We start from the raw sequence: 26387 nt of genomic DNA, 5'->3' as shown, positions 1-26387 counted from the left end.
AAGCAGCACACTCGACACGTTCCACCACTGCTAGCAGGAACAACTAATACAGCACTAGGAGTTCACATTTTTACATACTGCTCTCCCAACTCCACCCATTGGGAACACAATATCCCTACTAAAATCATCCTACTCCATCCATCGCGCAGATCACTCTTTACCCTTCTCGGTAAATAAGTATTTCTTCAGCGGCAAAACTCCTAAACATTTATCTCATATAGCAAACGTTTCTCAGCCTTCATCGTCAAGAATAATGAACGGTGACAGTTACACCTCGTCAAGGGGCGGTATGAACCCAACTGGATCAACATCTGCTGGAGTCAAGCAAGAGCGGGTTACTGATGTTGCAGTCCGCCCTGCAGATAGGCACAATTATTCATCGTCGCGTGAATATCACGTATGTTTAACTACAGCCTCGCCACTTCTCAAAAAATAACTTTACTAATACACACTCTCTAGTCATCTGATCGTCGAGACAGGGACAGGGACAGGGACAGAGATAGAGATCGGAACGACCGACCCCGTCGCGAACGCTCGCGATCTCCACATCGCTCTTCGAGAGCAAGTAGGCGCGAGGATTACTATGACGGCGGAGCAAGGGACAGCTATAGAGAGCGCGATCGTGACGGCGGAGATAGGTATACCGGCGGTGGTGGCCGCGATAGAGACTTTGATAGGGAGAGGAGACGTGGCGGCGATGGCGGCGGACGCGGTGATAGACGAGGTGAAAGGACCTCTAGACAAGAAACCAGGAGCACAAGGAGTGCTGTGGATGAGTTCCCTGCTGCTCAAAGAAAGCGGTCGGCAACACCGCCTGTAAAGAAGAGGGAGCCGACACCTGATTTAACAGATATCATTCCTATTAATGAGAGGAAGCGGAGAATGACCATGTGGGATATTAAGCCTCAAGGATATGAAAACGTCACTGCTGAACAAGCAAAGCTTTCTGGTCGGTCGCATACATACCTAGGTTTTATCTTATATGCTAATATACAACTCAGGAATGTTCCCACTCCCCGGTGCACCAAGACAGGCCCCAATGGATCCCACTAGGCTTCACGCATTTATGACGCAACCAAGCAGCGTAGCCACAGCAGCTACACTCAAACCCACAAACTCACGCCAAGCCAAGCGTCTTTTACTCAGCAATCTTCCCCCAACATCTGACGAGGAAAGCTTACTGCAGTTCTTCAACCAATCGTTGTCTTCGCTTAACGTCGTTACAGGCAGTCCCGACCCTATAACCTCCGCGCAGCTCTCATCTAGCAAAGACATAGGTCTTCTTGAATTTAAAAACACAAATGATGCCACAGTTTGCTTAGCTCTCTCAGGAATTGTGTACAAGGGTGCCAAGGTTGACATCAAGAGGCCTAAGGATTACATTGTACCTCTTGTAGCTGATGATTCTGGTCACCACGAACCAGGAGTTATCTCTAGCAATGTGCCTGATACACCTAACAAGATTTTGGTATCACAAATTCCGGACTATCTGCAGGACGAGCAGGTCATCGAACTCCTGAAGAGTTTTGGTGATCTTAAGGCTTTTATTCTAGTCAAGGACACGACTGATGATGTTTCCAAGGTACAACCAACTCCAGATATACTAACCAAAATCAAACTAATGTCCCCTTTGCATTCGCAAAATCTTTTGAAGAAAAATATGCAAGGCAAAAAGTGCGAACGGAAAATCTATTCCGTTTCAACAAATGCTTATTGGGGACATTATCATTTTAATTTTAGTATAGCTATTAACCTTTAATTTTTTACTTTTCTATATTTAGGGAATCGCCTTTTGTGAATATCTAGAATCCAGTACCACAGATATTGCAGTAGAAGGACTCAACGGGATGGAGCTAGGCGACAGCACACTCCGGGTCCAGCGCGCTTCTATTGGGATGAAACAAGCTGCCGGAGTTGAAATGGGTGTTAACGCAATGGCCATGATGGCAGGAACTACAAGTGTCGACCTGGAAGCTAGTCGCGTACTGCAGTTGCTAAATATGGTGACACCGGATGAATTGATGGATCCCGACGAATATGAAGGTAAACTAGCCTTTTCTCAAATGACTCTGACTGAATGGTTACTAACTTTTGATTAGAAATTTGCGAAGATATTCGTGATGAGTGCGAAAAGTTTGGAGCTCTTGTTGACATGAAGGTTCCCCGTCCTAGCGGCGGTAGTAGGCAAGCAGCTGGCGTAGGAAAGGTACAGTATTATTCTTTATATCTTTTGATGATTATTGGTTAACTCTTCACAGATTTTCGTTCGATTCGAAACACAAGAATGTGCATCGACCGCCCTCCGCTCACTTGCGGGAAGGAAATTCGCTGATAGGACTGTAGTTTGCACTTACTTTTCAGAAGTATGTTTCTATCTCATTGTTTCCTCACTATCATACGCTAACCAATCGCATCGGTACAGGAGAATTATGAGGTGGGCGCATTTTAAAACCCAGTAATCGTAACAGTAACAAGCCGCAACAGCAAGATCCTCCCCCCTCTACATCGTATTTTTTTTGGGCAGAAAATAAAAAGAAAAGTGAAAGTAAAAAATTTGCATCAGCCCACACTTTCGCATGCCTTTATGTCGTTAGTTAGTCCGTATTTTAGCTTAGTCTATGCCTCAATTAGTCCTCAATATTCAAAGTTCAAAGCAAATCGTAGACGGAGGCTCACCAAGCAAGAGGATAGTGACGAATTTAGTTTAGCGCTCGAGGATCATCGCTGTCCCGCATTGAGTAAGTTCATATGATAACATGTATATACCATCGAGTGATTGCCTATGATTCATGATTATGAATTCTGTGAAATATATTAAATACCTACAAAACTTCCTAACTACAGTGCAAGCTACATCAACGAGGTACCGGGTATGGAAGATCAGCCCTGGTTATTAAAAATGCAATTTTAGCGGAGGTCTAATAGGACACTTACATGTATACATACATGACTGTAAAACCATACATTTTATACTCTCGACATACATGTATATACTTACTAAACCGAATAATATTGCATGTATTGACACATGCAATATTATTCGATCATGTTCTAATACAATAATCCTTTAAAATGAAGTGAGGGCCTAGGAATAATCAATTGATCTATTCGTGTATATAGACTGCTAGTCTTCTATAATATACATACCAATATTACAGTACAAACCCTAAATAAACAAAAAAAGAAACATCCCACGAGACGAAAACTACGACAGGGGTTATCTGGCGAATTCGCGAACTAAGAAAAGATTAAGTGCTCCCACAAGTATAGATCTTAGAAAGCTGATTTTACAAACTCACTCATAGCGTTCCCCAGCCTCTTCTTTGAGCACTTCCACTGGATCAACTGAAGAAACCTCCGGTCTAAGCGCCTTCATTTTGTTCTTACTGAGATTACTTTTTGGAGGAGCTCCTTCGGGCCCGTCTTCCTTGGTATCCTTAGCTGTCCCATCTTTATTATGGGCGCGCACTAGGTACGCGGCGCTCATCTCTTGGTACACATTGCTTAAGGTGTTGTCGGTATTAGTATTTTGAGGCGTGGGATGAGTCCTAGAGACCCCGATATGGGTAGTGTAAGGGGAAGAATGAGTCACACGACCCATTGCCCTGTTGATCATGTCATCCGTTGCATATGGTGAGCTATATGGAGCATAATGTCCCCTCCCTAAATCTGGTTGAGGCTCGTGTGAACGATTTTGTGCTTGGTATTGATCGCGGTTTCCATCCTGTTCGACTCTGCTAGGCATTTCGAAAGTCCCCACCCGGGTTGGGGGTAAGTGCTCAGTATATTGTATATCCGGTTCAGCGTAGTGTATATCAGGTTCAGCGTATTGTATTTGTGGGTTGTGGGGAGTTGAGGATATAAGCTGCTGTTCCCGGCCATTTTGCCGTCCACGGAAAGTATGCTCCGGCAATCTATATCTAGGAATATCGTTCTGCGGCGGGGCAGCTCGATAACCTCTTCCCTGAGATTCCATTGCGATTCTCCTTGGTAAATATGGGTTCTGGCGTTGGTATGCGTCATAACTGTTAGGGTATGGGTCGGGTTTCCCGGAAATCTGCATGTCCTGCATAGAAAATTGCTGGATAGGCGACACCGGAAGTACTGGCCTTGCTTGTGATTCTGGGAAATTCCATTTGTCTTTTTTCCCCGATAGCACTCCCTGTTCAAAAGTAAGCTCTATAATCATGCTGTATATACAAACCATTATTGAGTATATTTTTACCTTTGCTTTTTCTGCAAATGAATCTCTTGTCATTTGGGAATCGTCATGCCACATACATCGAAGAACTTCAAGGACAACCCATTTTTCAAGGCCCGAATTACTAAATAGCAAGGAGTGCCGGTCGCAGTAAAGGCCAAAGCCGATCTCTACGTCAAATAAACATGATATTTAGAGGTTATGGATAATAGTTTATTTACCTTCCAGTTGCTCAAGTAAATCATTTAATATCCTGTTTTCAGTAAGTGCTGCTGACTTTATTCTGCCCCAGAGATAACCATCTGAGCGCTTTCTGGAGGTCTTTTCTGGGGGATAAATTCCCCCCTGTAGTCGTTTTTCTGAGGGAGATACATGCATTCTGCGTGTATTCCGAGGGTCTCGTGGAATGTATCCTATATAAACTGGTGTATCTCGCAGCTGTTTGTTCGCATACGGTGCCGGTGCCTGTGCTTGCGCTTGTGCCGGTACTTGATCCCACGGCTGGTAAGGTGCCGGTGCCACTGCCCGTGCTGGTTCTGGTTCTGATGCCGGTGCCATTGCCGGTGCCATTGCCGGTGCCATTGCCGGTGCCCTTGGTGATGGCGGTGATGGATTTGGATACCATATGGGCGATGGCGCCCTCCCATAGGCGGGGGCCGTGCCCGAACGAGGGTTTCCTTCAACATGTTCCCCTGGAGGGTATGGAGAGGGATGTACAAATGAAGGAAATTGAAGTGGCTCAGGAGGAGGAGGAAGGTTAAGGGGTTCAACAGGCGAAGAAGGTTGGGATTTTTGGCTATCTTTTATATGTCGAACGGCCTGATAGACTTGCGAGTGAGCTCCCTCTCCCATGTTTGCTTTTGCCATTTCTAATGACCTAACTAGGGTGATCAACGTCTTGTTCGAGTCCTTTAAGCTCTCAATCAAATACTCTGGAAGAGGCCTTTCGTCAAATATGATAGTATACGCAGAAGATGCCATGGAACCTCTGGACCCTGGACGGGTCGGGTTGGAGCCGGCAGGTTCTGCGGATTCATCTAACTGGGTAGGTCTATGATTGTTAACGTACTGGGGCGAGGTACTTGGTCGAGGATTTTCAAGCGGGGCCGTACGCTGTTGGTGTGAAGGGGGTTGTGGTAATGTGTTGAACTGGGATGAAGTAGCTCCTACTGTTATATTGCGATTCTCTGCTGGAGTTCCAGAAGGCGAATGCATGGGGCCCCCCTCGTTTAGACTTTCCTCAGCGATCAATGGTCCTGGTTCGGGAGTCCTTGGGGAAGCATCAGAAAACAAATAGTTTTCTGTTTTATTGGACTTGTCAGGAAGAATTGTCAAAAGCTTTTTAGCTTCATCGAGCCATTGGTTGCGTACTAGTACGACGATTTCTGGAAAGTTGTTAGGAAGCTTAGCTTGCCAATATTTTCAAGGATTACTACTCACTTTGAGCAGTAGAGTCCTTGGTAAAGCATCCTTCACAAAGTGATATCAGATCCACAAGAATACTCTGTAATACCGCTCCAGCTTGCTTGTATAAATCGTGGTTGACTAAAATTGACAATGCACCTTCATCTATCTTGGTATTGGAGATCCAAACCTTTAAGCGGTTATGTTCCTCTTTTATTAGTTCTAAACAATCCCTTGCATCAATTGTGTCTTTGAAGATAGTAGTTCCTGTGAGAATATTTTCTTTTTCTAGTAGCAATTCGGTATTTCTGATGACCTCTGAAAACCCCTCGTCGCATAATAGTGATAAATTTTTGTTGAGATCTCCTGGTATCTCATTCCCGTCCAGTCCATCTCCTCTCAACCCGCTGTCGTTCTCGCCTTGCCATATAAATCTTCTCAATATATCTATGTTGGAACCGAGCCACTTATTTAGGCGTATGAATCTTGCATGATCAAGTTTGATTCTTTTCCCGGTTTCGGGGTTCTTGACTTCAAGTCCTATCGCTGTGGGTTGACCTCGGACTTCGCTTAAGATATGATCTGTGGTTTTTTTGAGGGATAGCAATGCCCTGTCTAACATCGCTACCTGCGTTACAAAAATGTTTTCAAAGCTCTTATCTAACAAGTCGGATTCCGGGCTGGGTTCTTGGCCTGTAGTGCTGCTGGTATGTCTGTCATCGTCGGTGCTTGAGCTGTCACTAGTCGTCTTCTTGTCCCTCTCATGCTCTGACCCGGACTTGTTTTGTTCTCGAAAATCACTGTACCAATATAAGAAGCCATCCAAGCAAACCCATGACTAGGAGCACTCACGACATAATTAACAACTATATTTACATCCAGGTATTTCTGAATATATTCGTGAAGGTCACGTTAGAATGAGCTCGGAGCCCAGAGTCGTGTTAAGTCTCGAGTGTCAGCTTAAGAAGGCGAGCGAGAACACCGGGATTGCATCCTCAAAGCACATATGCGATTAAGGCTGTGTGTTGAGAGAGAAGTGCTTGTTGCGGCACAGCGGGATTACCCCATCCGCACATAGCTAGATAAAGCATCAAACGAAGTTTGTGACACAGCATGATGCAGTCTGAATCAAAACAGAATTTGTGGCGCAATGCGAAAAGCGCTGCGAGTCAACTTGGGGATACCAGTTATCAACCACAAAAATCACAACAACGACTATACAGCACAGATTCTAGCCAATATCATGGAAGTTGCTGGGCTTGTCTTTGGTGTCCTTGGAGCTCTGGATGTCTGTCTTAGAGTTAGTAAGGAGGTCAATGCTCTCGTCCGTGACTTCAAGAATGTTGGCCTGGATTTCGAGTGGGCAAGCAAGCGCTTAGATATCCACAATGCCCAATTCAAAAGTTGGATCGAGTTCTGGGATATTAAAAAGAGTACTCCGACCAAAACATTCCATACTCTATGGGGACCCGAAGGCACAAAAGCCATACATGACCATCTAGAAGGCCTTGAGATCCTATGCACGAAAGCTGCCAGGTCACAAGAGAAGTACAAGCGTACTCTTGAGGGAGCCGGCAAAACGAAATTGAGGGCATTCCAGATGTTCCGAGGCAAGGTCCGCTACACAATCTCCAGGAAGGACGAATTCGAAGAAAATTTGAACAAGCTTCGGACCGAGTTCGGTTTGGTGGAGAGGGAAGCGGAAGAATTTTTTTTGCGCTGCCATCCTAATATTTCAAGAGGTTCAATATCAAAAGCTATGATTGATGACATTGTTAAAGAATCAGCCATGATGGACCCGGACAACGTCATGAAGATTCAACAGATTACGATGCATTTGTTCAAAGGGTTAGATGTGGATAATTTGCAAGGACGTCTCGAGCTTTCATTGCAGCCCGACTATGTGTCAAAAAACCAATTTCGAGAGTTGGAGTTTGATACTCAGAGATTAGACAAGAAATCTACGAAATTACCAATTATCGTTAACGGTAAAGCCGACGTCTCCTTTCCCGATTGCCAATACCACCTCCCTCTCCAATCCGTTTTTGTTCTTGAGGCCGGAGAAGAGTACGCCTTCGAGACCCCACGACCAACTAGCCTTCGGGTAGAAGACTTTATGACTATAGTTGTCTCGGATCAATTGAACCTTAGAGAAAATGACACCAGCCTCAGCGACAACGAAAGCTTCTCCCTCAAGTGCCCCCCTAACCCCAAGCACGAGGGATACCGTTTTCTTGTCCACAGAACTGGGTCGAATTCAATATCAAATCAACCAAGGCCACTAAATGAACTTTTCGACAACATTCCTCGGCATCCCGACCAACATCCTTTACGAACCAAGTTTACGATTACACAGCAGTTTGATTTAGCCTATACCCTCGCCGCGTCCGTTCTGAACCTCCAGGGATCTGGATGGCTCAACACATTTCATAGCGAAAACATTTACCAACGCGAAAACTTCCATAGGTCAACTATTCACACATTAGAAGTTTGGACCGGCGGATGTAATCTCAGCAACTATGATCTTGGCAAGACGGCTTTGGATGGAATATTCCACAGGCCCAGGAATTCCTATCATCTAAAACCTGAAATATTTCTTTTGGGTGTTCTTCTACTCGAGATTGGTCTGGCTCGGTCTGGCCGGGCAATTTTAAGAGACTTGGAGCATATAAGAACCCGTGAAGAAAAATTACTTCATGTATTCCTCCGTCTCGACGATTCGGTCTGTCCAAAATACACCGACATCACAAAAGCCTGTCTTGAAGGAGATTTTGAGTTTGACGACGATCTGGACCCTAAAAAAACTCTTACGAGTTACATCTCCAAGGTTCTTAAACCGTAGGTTAGCCTTGAATATTCCTATACCATAAATATATATCTTAACATCAGCTTTTTAGATTAAAGGAAGAATGCGATAATTTGAGCGGAAATCGAGGTTCTCGCCACAGGAGAAAAATAAATGTACCTCGGAAAATTACACTACCAATAGCCCCGAGAGGAATTGATTTTCCAGAATTGAAGGAATTTGCGGATATCGATGTTAAACGCCGTATGAGAAGAACTTCAACGTGGGGCGGAAGCACTTTCTCTGATTGAATACTTTTTTCGCTCTCTTTACAACATTATTCCATGTTGTATATATGTATGTATCTATAATTGAATCGTGGAACGAGCTAGAACCGCATGTCGCTAAGTTCTGTGCGGTATCTAGCTCTCATTTCTAAATAATTATAGTTGATTTTGTCATGGACCATCACTCGCGCACTCATGATGCAAATACTCGTTATGTGCTTCCCAGTATTCCTAACCATCTTCACCCAAGTGGCCTATTAATTTAGAGTAGACAAATGGACTAGTTCGCGTGGTAATCCATGATCCACACCCTCGTGATAGTAATCAAATAAACAGACATTACGTAACATATATTATAAAGACTTCTTCGCATTTGCAGTCGCCCTCAGAGATTTTGCACCAGCCTCCTTTCCTTTCAGTCTATCGTGAATCTCACCTGCGAACCACCATATGCAGTATGAAGGAAGAAGCACCCAGAATCCGTTAGGGGTGATGTACAACAGAACCAGTGTCGCAAAATCGTTACTAAATCTCAATTTAAAAAAAAGATTTACAAAGTAAGCTGCAGGCGGGACGACTCACTGTCCGATATGTCTCCACCCCGAAAAGTATTCGACGCACAAGTATAGTATCGTTTTACTCAATGTCATTGTCGCACTCACCAGCCCAACCAAAACCGCCGTCGAGTTACCACGCGCCCAGAGCGCCAAGTACGTAAAATTCAACGCACTCTCAATCAAGTTCATGAATGACTGCGCGCCTGGGAAACCATCATTACTTTCAAATGCTGGGAACCCATAGACATGGTCAACTGTGCCATAAAGACCGTAATGCTTCCAGAATTTGTGAAGATCACCACCAGGCATTGAGCGGGGGCGAAGGAAGATGTAGCCACAATCCTGAGTTGTACGTCGAGGTTAGCTGAACTTGGCATTGTTGTGAAAAGGACATCTATTAGTCAGATGATCTTAATAGTAACATACCCAGAGGACTAGCAAGGTCGATATTAGAATCCAGGTGGGAATTATCTTGGGTGGACTGTGTGAGAACGTCATTTTCCTGCGTCGCTGGTAGGAAGATTAAGGAAGGAAGGTAAGGTGAGCATGAGGGGAAGGAAGCGAGTAGAATATATACCGCGGTGTTGGCTGTAATCCTGCTGTAAAAGGCTCTGATCTCTTCCTTTAAGGGTGATATTTTTCAGCTCCTCTGTCCTCTTGGCAACCATCCGAACGAACTCTGTATGATAGCTGTCACATACCACGATCGACAGTTTGTGTTGCCCTTTTAACCAAATGTCTTGAATCCGCTGCCACGAGCCTAACCAATGTAACACAATCCAACGAGCTTTGATTGGTACATAACTTTCTTCTGGTAGGTATAAAGGTCTTCACTATATTTTGAATGGGCGTACGGTTTGATACCAATCGTTTTGTTTCAAAATATCTGTAATCCTCTAATGTAATATTCACGAGTACATACATGTAGTTACATGCCCATGGTCATAGGTCTTATTTTTATTAAGAAAGTACGTAAAACCTGGACCTCCTAACTGCAGTGACATACATTTACATGTAATTATTGAGGATGGAAGCGGTACATGTACTTATATGTATGTAGCCAATTATAAACCCCACTAAACTTGAAAACACGCTTCATTAAAGTGAAATAAAAACTTAATATTTATCATATTGTATCTAGGACCTTGTAACCAACTATAATGAAGACCATGCCACAAATTCTGGCAACGAACAAACCCATACGAAATGCTCCGTCAGAAACCAGTTACTCAGACAAACTAGTTTGGCCAAGCTTAGTTATTGGTCCTTACAAAACTCTTTAAAAAGATTGTTTACTCAAATCCATCCCCATGTGTTTCCCATGCTTGCTGGTTAGCATCATCTATAAACCTACAGACCTCATCCCTTCATTCCAAGTCCTCGAAGGTCTAGTTGCCGGAGCCGGAGGTGTGTCCCACATAGATGGGTATCCGTAGTTCATGCCATCTGGTAATGGGATATCGTAACGAAGGTACGAGGGCAATATTCCATTGTTTGCAAACGACCCGGGTTCATTGAGAGAACCACGGGGCTTGCGAGCCGCCCAATGTGTGTTTCCCCCAAGCTCCCTGGTAACTTGGTGGTAACGCCCATATTCTGTGAAGTTTGGTGATGCCAAGGGACCCATTTTTTCATGAACCGTCGAAACTGAAGTATCAGGCAGTAGCAGCCTTGTGGCCCATTCCTCGCTTGTTGGCCACGGTTTGTTACATGGAAGGTAGAAGTTCTCTTGTGGGTACCACCCGTGGTCATACTGGAAATTATCTGGCATATTTCTAACATATTTCTCGTAGACGCCCTTTTCACAATTCCAGATTAAGATCTGTCCGTACTTATCAAAGACTGGAAGTCCGTGAAAACCATCATTCACCGTATCCATATCTAGAATCTTCTTCCCGATCGTTTCTGCTTTTTGCTCCAGGTAATCAACCCAGGCAGTTCCGTATTGGCCTTCGCACATTGGTTGATTTCTATTTTGCCATTCTTCACTATCCAATCCTTCGTAGCGGACGTTATCCTCGAGTATATTGTCTTCGGGGGGTACCATTCTCATCCCATATCTATATACCGGACCCTGGTAATTTCCTGAAAGACTATAGTCGCCCGAGGATCTTGTGTCAAATTGTCTCCATGGGATATTAGGAGGGATCAATGAAAGCTCGGTTACGCCAATTCTGGTAGAAGATGGCCCAGACCCTGGAGTAGCCAGCCATGGGTGTATTTGAGCCACACAGTTATCTTGAGTATAGGGGTAGGTGTTTGTTTTAATTTCGTGTCCGTCATTGAATGGAGGAATATACTGGGCCATGCCGAGATATTTCAGATTTTGGGCGAATGGTTGACCTTGATTCGTTATCATATCAGATGTCCCATCAAAACCAAATTCGGGAGGAATTTCAAAACGGTTGGTTCGTGGTTTTATGGCATGAACACTGTCTGTTTTATCATTAGTATTTGATGTTTCAAAATTACGTATCGGAGAGGGTACGTACTTTGACTACTTTCAAGTGAAATGGGCGTGCACATAACGACTTTCCCCACCTGTGTGTTATTGTTTTCCAAGGTCATTTGGGTATCTTTTGGTATTGTTAGTGATATTGAATAAGACAGAGCAGCTTTTTATTAGACCTACCTTTACCACGACAACCCTTAAGATCTGAGGATACATCATTGATCGTATTTCTCTCAGCTCCAGCAACCTCTTCTTCCTTAATCACGATAGCCTCACCTAGAAACTTTGGAGGGTACAGGAGCTTCTTGACTAAAAGGTAAAGAGAATTAATCGCCAATCAAAGTGAACATCAAAAGGAGGAAGACAGGAAGTACTCGCAAGTACATACCGTTGGAGGTTTCCTGGGATCCCGTTTGGTCGATCATGCCCAAGCTCCGCTTTTTTGAGCTTTTAATCTTTGTTTCATTCTCTTTTCTTCTTTTACCCCCCTTATTGACTTTCTTCTCCTTGTTTTCTATCAAAGACAAAACCCTATCCTCATTGTCCACCATTTTGATAGAACTCGGGCTATCGTAAAAGATATCTCGATGTTTTTCCATATCCAGTTCCATTTGGATAAACCTTGACTTCAGCGCACCCTTCCAATGATTGAGCCAGTGCTCAAAAGTCTGATCATCAATTATATCTCTCCACGATTGTGTGAGTCTAAGACTCACTGGACGAGTCGCGCCAAGATACGGATCAAGTTTTTCGTTAAGGTAATCCGGATTGTCTTTGAATATTGTAAAGGCAATCTGGTAAAATGGGTTGGCAGATGGGAGGATTTTTAGCTTGAAAAGGGCATGTTGAACGGTACTAGAGTGAATGGTATAGTCCCTTCCTTTCCCAAATTTGCTATACCACGTAGGAAAGCCTGAGATTATGTCTCTCAGTGGGTCTCCAGCTTTGGTCACATCCCAAACGATGCTGACAACCAAGGACCAAAAGCAAATTCTTGTAATTTGCTCGGGATGGGACTCAATGAGCATATCAGAGATAATTCTGAGCACCATTTCAGCAAGGTCAGCGGTTCCATATCTAAGGGCGACATCGTAGAGCTTGAGTTGGCTGTAGAATGTTGCACGGAAGGTGCCCAGGTTGGTGCGGTAAGAACCAGTGTTGATGTACTCGATGTAGTACGAGAAGATTGATTCGTCTTCTTGGGGGAGGTCTACTCTATAATTTCTACACCCAAATTTCCCGACCGCGGACATTCTAGAACAAAGATCTTTGCCGTAATCAGATTTGTTATTCCATTTCTCGGCGTTGATATGGAAGACAGCAAGGCTAGTTCCCACACGAATGGTGATGTACGGATGGTTGCTGAAACTATAAAGTAGAAGCAAGGTTAGCGTGTGTTCGCTAAATTTACCTCTCCTCTCACTCTTATCCATAAAAGAACTTCCCCACTTACACTAAAAGACCTGGTTTACCTACGATCGTCTCGTACACGAGAAGGATGTCTCTGGAGAAATATCCTTCATCATACGTTGGATGATGGTCTGAAACCTTTCCGTCATCCGTAGCTTTGATGGAAGCTCCGCCCTTGCTGCGAAGGACAGGAGGCATCTTTGCGAAGAGGGGGAAAGAATCGAGAAAACAGATCTCTGGTGATAGTGATGGTGGTGGTGGGAGGGATGGGGACGCAGAGGGATGCTGTGGAGATGTAGTGGTATGTGACGGCCCAAAAGTTGGCTGTAACGGGTTGGCTAAGCTAGAATGCAACAAAAACCATCAAAGAAGGATTGTTGCTCGAGACTTTGGTGAGCTCAACTAGAGGGGTAGTTGTTCAAGTTAAGATGGATGACGTTAAAGGAATTCTACCCTCTAACCATGAGGACTAGTCAAGCTCAGTCCAGACGATGGCGTCCAAAATGTGACTGCGATCCAAGATTATTGTGATGGAGGGAATAGAGAAGGTATCGTCAGAAGAAAGTTTATAGGCTCGCTTGGTCAGTTGAGGTAGCGTATATGTTTACATCATCGCCCAAATTAGTTCACAAACTCGACTTGCGTACCAGTATAGGCGTATACGGCGTCATGACAGCGATGTATTCGCCTTCTTCTTTATTTAATTGTATTCCAAGTAAATTCTCCAAAGTGGCTAGAGGTGACACGCATAGGTACATACATGTAAGTAGCAGGTTGACCAGGGGATCCTAATCATGATAAATCACTCGTGAGCTCGCGCCTTACGTAATTATGTTCGCATTCAGGAATGGCAGTACTTCTTGCGATATATTGGGAAGGGAAGTTTTATTCCTACCATACATGTAGTGTTGACTGAATGCATACGATACTCTTGTGCCTAGAAAACCCTGGGATCAAAAAAGAAAAAGAAAAAAGAAAAAAAACAGTGTTTGCGATAAATTTATAGACAGCTAGTACGCCATATATATTTCACGTTCCTGTGGTTGGGAGCGCCTCCTAAATGTTTAGGCGCACGGCTATAGGTAGCTATTTAGTAGAGGTAGATTTGGTCATTGGGGAGGTTAGATTGGTCAAAAGTTAAAGCCTCCAAAAGCTTAAATTTCTGAATATATTCAAACCATCATGAGGATACTAGCGGCGCTCGTGCGGTGAAAATAGCTTCTACCAACAAAACTACATGTAGTATTATATATGCAAGATAAAACTCTTTTTTTTCCACCGACCATGCATATAGTGTTTTCATAGGTACACGTATCATGTACTAGGTTTATTCCCACTAGACATATACATGTATGTATATCTATATCATCAATTCAATTTCAAAGAACAAAAAGGCCATGAATTGAACATTCATATATGGTTCAAGAGAAGAAAAAAACGTTCACAGTCTTAATGGGTAGCTACATGTATGTGCGTGAGTTTAGTCATTAATATAGAGGTTCTGAAGAGAAGTGATATACATTACAGCATATCTAACTGCTTTGAACGTCCGTTCGCGAGCGAGCGGAAATTATAGAATCAAAAAAGAACTAAATTAACACATGTTCATGAAATAAATTCGATAAGAATCCGCAAGTACTTAGGTACATGTATCCTATGTAATCCAATAGGCTCAGAAATCTCAGATATAGCCTAAGCCTAATGAGACCACTACACATATGCATCAAATGTCTGTAGCGAGTACACGGGTAGAAAAATTTGCGATCGCGATCTGTTTTGCTACATATTTTTTTGACATATATCCAAGTCTCTGCGGTGAACATCTTAGGGCTAGGCACAGTCTATGGTATTTATTTGAAGGAACCGATCGGCTATATATAAAGACAGGAGACGATAATAAAATCCCTCGTAATTGTACCTAGAAACAATTTATATGATTTAAAAAAAGATAATAAAATCCCTCATTTCAAAACCACAATTATTTTAATGAATTAAACAACACAAAAAAAAAAAAAACCACAATTATTTTATGCGTGATTGCGTGACATGTCACATAGACACATGGATATTTCCGAGTGCGAGCCTATGATCTCGGCTTGGCTCAGCTTAAAAAAGACCCGGCGCGCAGGGCTGCGGCTTCTTTCGAGTTAATATTTTGATACATGGCTTCTACTTGTAGCTATAGATGCCTATCAAAGTACATGTATGTACCTACATGTATATACATCTTGTAGTCTGATTAGTTCCCACTTATAAGCTACATATATCAGCTTTTTATCATCATAACCGACTCCAGCCCCAAATCTCAGGAAGGGGCTCACTATTGTAATGTATATATACATGTAGCCGAGCACCCAAGACTTCGACTTCAAGACTCCAAGACAGCTCTAAGCGGTTCATCCGAGGATCTTCCGTCTCGTGACTTCGTGGCTCTGGGCCTACATAGGGTACACCCATCTATCTATATCTGTTTGTCCCAACGGTCCTCTCCACGTGGTGCAACATACCTAATGATTTTCGAGCACTTATTGCTCCAGGCCCGGTACAACTTTGATGTGAAACATCTTCACGCTCAAGCCAAGTTGCTGCAAGCATCTACAGGGTAGTTTTCCCGCATTTCTAGGCGGGACACCGCCAGGTCGAGTCGTCTGCAGGTCTTCATAAGTCTTTTGAAAGTCACAGAAACGCAACCTTGACCCCTTGGCTTCGGTACCTACGGCTAAAGATCTCGCTGCGGTGTGTGTTATGTATATATGGGTACCTGGCGGGGAGATAAAAACGTGGATCGGAGTGGTGCCCGTGTTGGCGATTTTGACAGGTGAGGTGTTGGTGTGGCTAATGATCCGAGGTGTACTTTAGGACAAGAAGAGACGGGTGAGTACAATGCACAGAGAGGTACATATAAATTGTCTTTTGGTGTCTGAGTTAAGATTCTAAGGATGGGATTGAACAACTAATAATAATTTATATTGTTGTCTCGTTCAAACACAGGGGATGAAGGAAACGAAGCACCAAAGATAAATTATACACTGATCCTTATTTGTACATCTCTGAGGGGTGTTTATATACATGACAAACACTTCATGCGCCTATATTTAGTCAATATTCGGGAGCGTGCAGGGCAAAACTATTCCTGCGGCCGACACGCCGAGCTCAATATTCCGATTAAGACATAAACATGCGGGCACACAAAAATTTAATCTTTCCTAGCTCCCATGAGTCCCAGGGATGTACATGGACCTTTTGAGAGAGGAAAAGGCCTTGGTCACTGAAATGATTCTAACAGAACCTTTCTTTTCTGGAGATACTAACTATCACTGTTATCATCTGCGCATGCATACGTATGTATATGTATCTTTATAAACACTAACCAGTTACAGGGCCGATATCGGATGTCGTGTCTGGACCCTGGTTTTATTAGATACTTCATCCGAATCTTTACTTGAGCCATTTACTGATGATACTTCCTTCAGGATCTCGATAGTTTCAACTGCCAGGGCGGTGTTATCAGTGAATTCCACATCAGGAAGTGCAAGCGCAAACTAATTTTCTAGTTCAGCTAACTAACTGGTATAAATTGAAGAGATGAATTTTAGCGGAAAAACTCGATGCAGGAAATAAGACTAAGTGACGACCATGCGCGGGAAATTGGGGAGGGGGGGTGAGGGTGCTCCGCTGTTTTTTTCTTCTTCTTCTGTGACCTGGCTCGAGCTCGGAAGCCTAGGTCGGCTCTTGCAAATACTTGTCTTCAGCCTTTGGAGAAAGGGATGAGAAAACCTTTTCAGCATTTGTAATAGAGCAATTGGATCATTCCCTGCATGATGTTACTTCATGTCGTTCAAGCTTGCGGGGACATCATAAACAGTGGCATGGGGTAGGCTGTTCAAGGTGGAATCTTGAGTATTCCAGCAGTCAGTTACATGGAAATTTTCTACTTTCACTAAACCCATCTCTTGCTTATGATTGATCACATCCCTGTGTTGAATCGTTGCTGGAGTAGGTAGGTCGCGCACTTTCGCACTGGAGAGCAGAACCTACACACACGCAGAGTCCGAGTGCCCTAGTATCTTCCTAGCTCTTTCTTTCCCTTCGAAAGTCACACCCTTCTAGCGCCCGGAGGGACACCCGACCCCCTCCCCCGCGCTCACGCTTCGGCTTCGCAGAATCATTGCTCCGGTGGCTTGGAAGGGAGCGACCTTAAGATCAAAGGAAAGATCTGATATAAACTATCGGCGCATGCATATATCAAGCCCTGCTTTGTAAGGAAGTAAAGTACTCGGAACTCCATACACGCTGTGTCTCTTAAGATTCCCGGGTCAATAGGTGCATAGCATAGGGAAGCTGATCAGACCTCGGTGAGACGTTTTTTTTTTTTTTTTACAATCATGCACGGACAAACTTCGGTGAAATGTGTGGGCACCTTTAGCGAAGAGGTAGTAACTCGGTACCGGGTATTGCGTCGGGATGTTATAGGGCAGTGGGGATGTGGGGATGGTTGAGCGTGCGGTCCCAAATACCAGATTTTATCCTTGCGCAAATGAAATTAACTTAGCGAAAAACTCACTTGCTAACTACAGCCTACAGCATCTACATGTAGTAACATCAAAAGATCTGGCCTACATAATTAGGGTTCCGGAGCGCTGACTTCCGGTACTACATGTACTTGCATACCTACTCAACAGCATACTCCACATCTATCGGTTTGTGTGTAATCTACGTATGTACCTACACATACGATTATTCGGAAACTAAAGACTGGTATGAGGGAAATATATTAAATGCTAGGCCACGTGCCTAATACCTACTCCTGGGCAAGAGCAGTTATTTCTAGGGAGAAAAAAGGGTACGGCGGCTCTCTAGATTGTTGTTTTCCCCTTTGCCACATACTCAGCTCATCGTGGATACTGTATAGCAACTGGGGCTGGTGATAATATTGTACAATGTAGTTGTGGTATGATATCGCGATATCGGTTTAGGGGCCGAGGTTGACAATGTTACCGACGGGTACGGGTCATTTTTGGACAAGTGCGTCTGCTATGGACCTGGTAAACGAGGTGCTGGACCTGGTAAAACCATTATAATTCGACACTTCAATTACACGACGATTTTAATTCCATAGTGTCCCCCAAAAAAACCCCTCTACAGAGGTTTCACCTTCGTGATCATGTATAATTGTTTGGGAACCGCATTGTTTCCTTACCATGGTTAAAACCACATCTACTAAATCTTTACCAATGTGGTAAAGCAGCTTACCGTTTATTTACACCCTGGCAACCCTGCCCCACACTTGGCAGGGAATATCTTTTCCCCGGAAAAAGTCGTTTAAACACCTTAGGTACATCCTCCAGTCAATAGCCATGTGAGGGGAACAGGAAAACACCATGTTCTGGGTCACCGGCATCCTGCGGAGCGATGACCGTTGCCTTCTCTGGCATTGCACTGCGAAGATCTAACACTTAGTCAGGAAGTTTCTCCGAACTCAGGGCAAAAATAGGTAGTTGGGTTTTGTGCCTGTACTACCATCTAGGTGCCTACATAACCGGCAACCTTCCCGCCCCTGCAACTACTCAACTCCACGTTATGGTCAAGGTTCTTCCCCAGGTCCCAGCTGAGATACCTGTGTAACGAGCGAACTCAAAAACGCGAATTGCGGGGACTCCACAGGTTTTGACCCCCCGGGGAGTGTAGGGAGAGTATCCGAGCGTATGTATTAACTTTCCTTCACTACATCTTGTATTTGTGTAGGTCACGACCCCACGCGGTGCACTGCAAGGAAACTAGTTTATCACTTTCGTATGCCCACTTTCGTGTGATGACTCCATGTTCCCGCGATTAGAAATCCCCTCCTCGAGATGATCGTGATGACGTTGATCTTTCTCTTTCATCGACACAGGCAGAAATGACCGCCTTTCTAATTTTTGAGAAGATCACCTAGTGTCACTCAGTCGTACATAGCGACTTCTCAGAAGTTATAAAGCTCGTCGGGTTTCACCTCTTTTCACCTCCCTCTTCTATCCTCACAGCAAACCTTGGGCTTTCAGTCTTATACAGCTTGGAAAACATTTAGTTGTCTACCAAACCCTTCAATTCCCAACAGATATGTCGAGCTCCAAGCTATCGGCAGCGGCATTTTTGCTGTTGCTCTCCCCCATCGGTGCTTTTGGGTACACGAAGAACTACACTGGCGATGGTGCTCCAATTGCTCCTTTGAGCCCTCCTTATTTCCCATCTCCTGTTACTTCTGGAGCTGGCGATTGGGCGGATGCCTATGTCAAGGCGCGGAACTTTGTTGATCAACTGACTCTCTTGGAGAAAGGTATGTCATTAATTCTGTGTCATCTTTATGATTGACACAACCATTACCTTGATTTTAGTTTCAACCGTACTAATAGGAACTACTAGTCAATCTCACCACCGGCACCGGCTGGGGCCAAGACCACTGTGTCGGAAACGTCGGCACAATCCCTCGTCTCAACTTCCCCTCCCTATGTCTTCAGGACTCCCCGCTCGGTGTTCGTATGGGAACATACGCTTCCGCGTTCTCTTCGGGCATGAACGTTGCAGCAACATGGGACCGCGGTCTCATGTACAAGCGTGGATACGATATGGGCGCGGAGTTCAAGGGAAAGGGTGCCAATATCGCCCTTGGACCTGTTGCGGGTCCTCTTGGAAGACATTCTGAGGGCGGCCGTAACTGGGAGGGGTTCTCAGTGGACCCTTGGTTGACGGGTGTTGGTATGTGGGAGACTGTTAAGGGAATGCAGGATGCGGGAGTCATTGCTACCGCGAAGCACTTTATCGGTATGTACTTCTATTCCCCTCTCTGTTTCGGTCACCCGGGTTTTTGAGGGCTGAGCTAACTTGAGGATGATGATAGGTAATGAGCAGGAACACTTCCGTCAATCCGGTGAATCAAACAGCTTTGGAACTCACGAGCCGGTCCTGCAAGCAATCTCCTCCAACATTGATGACCGTACCATGCACGAGATGTACCTCTGGCCCTTCGCAGATGCCGTTCGTGCCGGCGTTGGTGCTATCATGTGCTCATACCAGCAGATCAACAACTCCTACGGCTGCCAGAACTCGCACCTCCTCAATGGTCTGCTCAAGGATGAGCTCAAATTCGAGGGATTTGTCATGAGCGATTGGGGTGCGCACCACTCTGGTGTTGACTCTGGTTTGGCAGGACTGGATATGAGCATGCCCGGCGACTACACCTTTGGCTCTGGAACCTCATGGTGGGGCGGAAACCTCACTACCGCTGTGCTTAACGGATCCTTCCCCGAATGGAGACTCGATGATATGGCAACCCGCATCATGGCCGCCTACTTCAAAGTTGGCCAGGACCCCGAGACTTACCCCGAGACCAACTTCGATTCATGGACCACCAGCGATTACGGATACCTCCACAATCAAGTCCAGCTTGGATGGGGTCTCGTCAACAAGCACGTCAACGTCATGGGCGACCACCACATCGGTATCCGCGAAGTTGGCGCCAAGTCCACTGTCCTCTTGAAGAACGTCGACGGAGTCCTCCCTCTCGGCGGCCAGCGCCAGATTGGCATCTTCGGATCGGACGCCGGCGAGTCTCCACTGGGCCCCAACGGCTGCTCCGACCGCAGCTGCAACAAGGGCACTCTTGCCATGGGCTGGGGATCAGGTACCGCAAACTTCCCATACCTGATCACACCGCTCGAAGCGATCAAGGCCCGCGCCATCCAGGACGGCACTGTCGTCCAATCCGTCCTTGACGACTACGCATACGCGCAGATCAACTCCACCGCCCTGCAGGCCTCTGTCTGTCTCGCATTTGTCAACTCCGACGCCGGTGAAGGCTACGTCTCCGTTGACGGCAACGAGGGCGACCGCAACAACCTCACGCTCTGGAACAACGGCGAGACGCTCATCGCCAACGTCGCCGCAAACTGTAACAACACCGTCGTCATCATCCACGCCGCCGGCACCGTCCTCGTCGAGTCCTTTGTCGACCACCCCAACGTCACCGCCATCATCTGGGCCGGCCTGCCCGGGCAGGAGTCCGGCAACGCCCTCGTCGACGTTCTCTACGGCGCCGTCAACCCGTCCGGAAAGCTCCCCTTCACCATGGCCAAGACACGCGAAGACTACGGCACCGACATCCTCTACGAGCCCAACGGCCTCATCCCGCAGGAGAACTTCACCGAGGGCCTCTTCCTCGACTACCGCCACTTCGACAAGGCCAGTATCGAGCCGCGCTACGAGTTCGGCTTCGGTCTCAGCTACACAACCTTCGCCTACTCCAACCTCACCATCAAGAAGGTTAGCAACAGCACCTACACGCCCATGACCGGCTTCACCGCGGGCATCCCAGAGAGCAACAAGACCCTCGGCTCACCGTCCGACTACACCTTCCCCGAGGGTCTCGTAAAGGCCTCCAAGTTCATCTACCCATACCTCGACAACGCTACCGCCATCCCATCGGACTCCACCTACGAGGCACCCGAAGGCGCATACGACACCTCCCCGCAGCCTATCCCGGCGGCCGGTGGCGCACCCGGCGGTAACCCATCGCTCTACGACGTCATCTACGAGGTCTCTGCAACCATCAGCAACACCGGCTCGCGCGGCGGTGAGGAGGTCGCTCAGCTGTATATCAGCACTGGACTCGAGGACGACCCGGTTAACGTCCTGAGGGGCTTTGAGAAGGTCAGCATTCCCGTGGGTCAGAGCACTACGGTTACCATGCACCTGAACAACAGGGATCTGGCTAGGTGGGACACCGTGAAGGGCGATTGGGTCGTGCTGGACATCGAGAGGACTGTGAAGGTGGGCAGCTCGAGTCGCAAGTTGCCTTTGAGCGCTACTTTGGCTTAGAGGGGTTGTGCAGTGTGGTGTGGTGTGAGAAGGTGAAAAAGCGGTACGAGTGATGTGGTGTGATGCGGGGTGTTTTCGTTCGTCTCTACATACCATTCTTTTCTTTTCTTTTCTTTCTTCCTTTCTGTCTGTTTTTGATTTGTATATACCTTTTTGTTTCTTCTTCTCTTTCTTTTTGGTGATGCTTATGATGATGACGATGATGACATTATATGTATGGGTTACGCGACGACCAAAAATGAACTGTACAGATGATCAGAATTTTTGCTTCCTTCCTTCCTGGTCCTTCTCTTTCCCGTGAACATATATCATCCTTCTTTAAATCGACCTTCGTACCCGCTTGCCTTCTTATGGGAGCCGGCATGCAGACCGCTGCCAAGACCTCCCGAGTGATAAACCATGACCGCGACTCCGGCCAAGAAAATGGATACATCCTCCTTCCACCGCGGATGTCGCGCAAGTGTAGTAAAGAACCTGCATCATCACGGCTCCCGACAGACTTACCACTCAGCAATGATCAGCAGGGGGTGTTTTCGACACCGTTTTCATATCGTGCCCGATACTTTACAGCAAGGTAGTCAAAAGCAAACTTGTTTCTCTCGACAGGAAATGTGAGAACGACAGAGGATTCGGAATCACAAGAGTTTCTAGATGAAATTTGTGCCCCGAAATACCTATTAGGGAGATATTTTGACCTCGTTTTCAAAACTGGTCCGAGGGTTTATAGCGTGAGGGGGTCGATGAATCTCGGCTTCCGGACATGTTCTACCCTCTTAACGCTAGACAGTTAGGGTGGGATACCAATTCAATGCATTTAGATCCTGTCACAGATCAGATAGTTATAGTTCAGGGAGGTTGCCCGACCTGTTTCATAACATAGTTCCAATTGGTCAAATGGACATAAAACGAATAAACAAATCAACCCTAACCCACTCACGTATATATCCACCTTCCAAACCACTAACTCTCAAAATTACCTAACCAAAAAAAACACAACCCCCAAAACAACTAAAACCTATCGACAAATCTCAACATCACCTTCCCCCCAACACGCAACGTAAAACCTGTTCTGCTCATCTCCAACACTTTTCTCGCCCTGAGACTCATCTCCTTCACCGTCTCGCCCGGCTTCTGGGGCGCCAGCTCAATCCTACAGTTTCGTAAAACCTCCGACAGCACGGCTGCATACTCTGCTTCTGCAAATCGCCTACCGAGGCATCTTCTCGTCCCACGACTGAAGCCAATGAAGCACCCCTCTACCGGCTCCGGGCGTAGGGACTTTCCGTTGTCGGCGAGCCACCGCTCGGGACGGAACTCGCCGGCGTCGGCTCCCCATACTTTTGGGTTACGGTGCAGTGCGCAGGCGGAGAGCGCGATCAATGTGTGGGGCGGGAGGACGAAGGTGCTGTTTTTGTAGCTGAGGATTTGAGGCCTGTCCTCGACACACTTCGGGATCATGGGTACTGCGGGGAAGAGGCGCAGTGTCTCCATCTGCGTATCAAGAGAGTCAGATCTAGTTTCTGGTTTGGAATATGGCTTGTATTTAAGGAACCCACCAGGACACATGAAAGTCTGATCAGCTTAGGGAACACGTTCTGGTATTTCCACCCCTCATTCAGCTGCCCGTACTCGACCGCAAGCTGGTCCAGCTCCTCCATGACCCAGAGCTGCACTTTTGGATAGAGGGCAAGCAGAACCATGGAGAAGTGCATGGTTTCCGCCGATGTTGTTGAGGCAGCGAATGCTAATGCGAACATGTTTCCAGCCACGTCGCTACGTGATAACTGGTCTTCTGTTGGTACAGTGCCTGGCGGCGCCAGTACTTTCAATAGGCCGTCCAATATACCGGCTTTGGCAGAGGACTCGGGCTTATCCTTCGCGTTTATGTGGAGGTCCAGAATGTTTTTCATATATAAATTCACATGATTCATCGCCTTTGATAGGTGACCAATACCCGGCACGTACGGCATCACCAATTGTGGAAAAATCATCACAAAGAGAAGACCTGCATTGATGACTTCCATAGAGCGGGCAAATTCAGACAGTGCCAGCGCTTCTGGAGATTTCCCTGTTCTCAATGATAAAGAAACACCAAACACTATATATTGCCGTTAGAACATATGCCTTGAGCCTTCTTTTGATTTTGACTTACCGGCAGCCATAACGACGCGGTTAGCCAACGTTCCTAGGTCTCTGGATTCACGCGAGGTATATGGCGCTTTAATAGGCGTATCTGCACCTTCTAGATGCTTCCATTCCGAGAGCATTTCCCTTCCTATAATGGTTGCTTGGTCCCAGACGAATGCGTGAATGGCATCAGTGTACTGCGGCGTAACAGCACGGCGATGCCTTTTCCAGGTCTCGCCTTCGGTCTGTTTATTAAAACTTAGTATCTGTTCTCTATAAGCACTTTCAAAAGATCAAATACCTCGACGATGTTGCGGCCAAGTATACGTAACGGCACTTAAAAGCAAAGTAACAATCAGCATATAGTTATATAATGAAAAATCGAGAATCAATTTAGCCACAGACGATATGTATCAAAATCCTTAACAAAGTCCATGCGTCTATCCGTTATCTGAGCACACACATGCGGGTCCGCCACCTCCAGGACTAGGGACCCTGGGGACACGACTAGGAACACATCCCCTAGCACACGATGGTTTTCATATCCTGCTTTGAACCGCCAGCTACGGTAGATACCCGCATAGTCACTGGGGTCCAGTATTGTCGCGAGCCAGTCTGACAGGTAGTCTATCAAGTAATCAAGAATGGGCATCCACAGCAGATAGGCGAGGACTCCTTCGTAAAGTGGTCTACAGGTATATGGAAGGCCGGTCTTTTTTGCTGCCTGTAGACTGCGTCGGAGCAGGGTGAACCAACGGGCCAGGAAGAGCGCGACGAGGCAACTGAAGATGGTTAAAAGCCCCATCTCTGCGGTTGTTGTTGTTGTTGTTCTGCTGAGCTATAGCCCGATGTTCTTGGTATTTAAGAGTGTATGAAAGTGCTGTTGTTGCTGACGTCTGCTCGGAGTTTTGCTATTGCATGACATAGATACTATTAACACAACGCGCCAAGTCCATGATGCCGGTGATCAGTCCCGGGGTATACCGCATTAATTCGAATGAGACGTTGGAATTCCCGTGTTTGGTTATTTGTCTTGAATACGCCCCCTAATCTTCCTTATACTAGCTTCAAAAGGCAACTTCGACGTCTTGTGTGACCGGCCGCTCGTTCGAATTAATGCAGTATGTAGGTACCTCATGACTTACATCAAGAAGATCATGTTCTGCCTGTAACAAGACCTGAGACAAAAGCCAGCAGAGCAACCAAACCCACCATGATTGATCTAGTGTGGTCCACGGGCCTCGACGCTCGAATACTGGCCTCAAGGCCTCTGCCTCGAGGGAGCTCAAGGCATGGGGGTGGACGAGGCGAGCATGCTCGAGGCAAATCAATTTGCTCGCCTCGAGCTATTCGAGGTTTAGGTAATCATGTATTAGTTGCATATATTCAGTGGGACTGGTGTTTCTGATAGGGATATTGGAAGTACTCCTTACATTTTAATGGCGCCAGTATTCCAATAAAATATGGTTTTGGTGAATATAAATATAGGAATTATCTTCCTCGAGCTAGCTCGAGCACCTCGAGACACCACCTATTTCTCACGAGCAAGCAAAGGCATGGACCACATGAGGCAGAAGCGCCTCGAGGCACTTGTATCTGCGTGCCTCGAGCAGCCTCGTGGACCACACCAGATTGATCTTACCGCCAAAGAACTCCGTAGATCTAAATGTCGTCATCGAAAGCTTCTCGCCAGAAAGTTATCACAATGAAGAATTTTAAGAGAAGACACTCATTCCCATCTGAAACCGTCAGTATACCTAGACAATATATCTGTTCTTTATATATTCCCAAAAGCCAGATCTAGATATTTGGACCATCAATGTTCACAGCCAATCACTCGCCGTCCCACCCCGGTATAGCGGTGCATACTTGGGCCAAGCTAGTCCGTATTTGGAACAGTTATATCTGGCTACACAGCCCAACAAGCTATCCACAAGGCTTAATTAACATTCTTTCAATGGCGTTCAAATCATACGTTCTACAGCTCTCCCGCAGGCTTGTCATACTCTACTCAATTGATCAATCCAAGATAGTCAAGCAACTGCCATCTAGAAATTCGAAAGCGTCCAGACATATAAGGGTGTTGTTACTCTACTATCTTAATACGAACACGAACACATCCTTGATCTCCCACCTAACGCCATTCCTTCTAGAGTCCAGTCCCACCATGGTACCATCTTTTCCAGATCACCAGTTCTCGTTCGATCTTGTCAGGTACACATGCACATTCTAACTAAGACCGCGTCCTAGCGCGGATTAGGTAATAGGGGTAAATAAGCTATCCACCCATTACCAATCCCGGGAGTCTACT

The 26387-nt window shown here is 45.9% G+C and overlaps 7 protein-coding genes across 7 annotated transcripts; 3 read left to right on the top strand and 4 right to left on the bottom strand.

Moving 5' to 3' along the window:
- Positions 1–253: 253 nt before the first annotated feature.
- On the top strand, positions 254–2449 carry LAJ45_02883 (uncharacterized protein; the record flags this gene model as incomplete). The annotated part of the gene is made up of 9 exons (XM_046112474.1): positions 254–287; positions 363–397; positions 460–949; positions 1002–1582; positions 1782–2043; positions 2100–2206; positions 2259–2286; positions 2344–2363; positions 2423–2449. The coding sequence occupies 9 exons, from the start codon at positions 254–256 to the stop codon at positions 2447–2449; spliced, it is 1584 nt and encodes a 527-aa protein (XP_045974600.1).
- An 846-nt stretch (positions 2450–3295) lies between these two features.
- Positions 3296–6462, bottom strand: LAJ45_02882 (uncharacterized protein; the record flags this gene model as incomplete). Its single annotated transcript, XM_046112473.1, has 8 exons — positions 3296–4162; positions 4226–4371; positions 4423–5252; positions 5314–5350; positions 5493–5502; positions 5573–5586; positions 5642–6405; positions 6458–6462. The coding sequence occupies 8 exons, from the start codon at positions 6460–6462 to the stop codon at positions 3296–3298; spliced, it is 2673 nt and encodes an 890-aa protein (XP_045974599.1).
- Positions 6463–6755: 293 nt separating this feature from the next.
- Positions 6756–8701, top strand: LAJ45_02881 (uncharacterized protein; the record flags this gene model as incomplete). The annotated part of the gene is made up of 2 exons (XM_046112472.1): positions 6756–8443; positions 8503–8701. The coding sequence occupies 2 exons, from the start codon at positions 6756–6758 to the stop codon at positions 8699–8701; spliced, it is 1887 nt and encodes a 628-aa protein (XP_045974598.1).
- A 329-nt stretch (positions 8702–9030) lies between these two features.
- Positions 9031–9732, bottom strand: LAJ45_02880 (uncharacterized protein; the record flags this gene model as incomplete). Its single annotated transcript, XM_046112471.1, has 3 exons — positions 9031–9202; positions 9260–9576; positions 9661–9732. 3 exons carry the CDS (start codon positions 9730–9732, stop codon positions 9031–9033), a joined length of 561 nt encoding a protein of 186 aa, XP_045974597.1.
- Positions 9733–10576: 844 nt separating this feature from the next.
- LAJ45_02879 (uncharacterized protein) lies at positions 10577–13294 on the bottom strand (the record flags this gene model as incomplete). The annotated part of the gene is made up of 5 exons (XM_046112470.1): positions 10577–11670; positions 11727–11810; positions 11867–11995; positions 12075–13054; positions 13140–13294. 5 exons carry the CDS (start codon positions 13292–13294, stop codon positions 10577–10579), a joined length of 2442 nt encoding a protein of 813 aa, XP_045974596.1.
- Positions 13295–18676: 5382 nt separating this feature from the next.
- On the top strand, positions 18677–21949 carry LAJ45_02878 (uncharacterized protein; the record flags this gene model as incomplete). Its single annotated transcript, XM_046112469.1, has 6 exons — positions 18677–18717; positions 18785–18799; positions 19023–19043; positions 19120–19412; positions 19499–19897; positions 19974–21949. 6 exons carry the CDS (start codon positions 18677–18679, stop codon positions 21947–21949), a joined length of 2745 nt encoding a protein of 914 aa, XP_045974595.1.
- Positions 21950–22957: 1008 nt separating this feature from the next.
- LAJ45_02877 (uncharacterized protein) lies at positions 22958–24881 on the bottom strand (the record flags this gene model as incomplete). The annotated part of the gene is made up of 5 exons (XM_046112468.1): positions 22958–23440; positions 23506–24047; positions 24102–24321; positions 24378–24412; positions 24482–24881. 5 exons carry the CDS (start codon positions 24879–24881, stop codon positions 22958–22960), a joined length of 1680 nt encoding a protein of 559 aa, XP_045974594.1.
- Between the last annotated feature and the right edge of the window lie 1506 nt (positions 24882–26387).

This window comes from Morchella importuna, assembly GCF_003444635.1.
Source record: "Morchella importuna strain M04M26 chromosome Unknown Morimp01GS005, whole genome shotgun sequence".
Taxonomy (NCBI): domain Eukaryota; kingdom Fungi; phylum Ascomycota; class Pezizomycetes; order Pezizales; family Morchellaceae; genus Morchella; species Morchella importuna.
The sequence above is the reverse complement of the archived record's forward strand: the minus strand, read 5'-3'. Positions and strand labels throughout refer to the sequence as shown.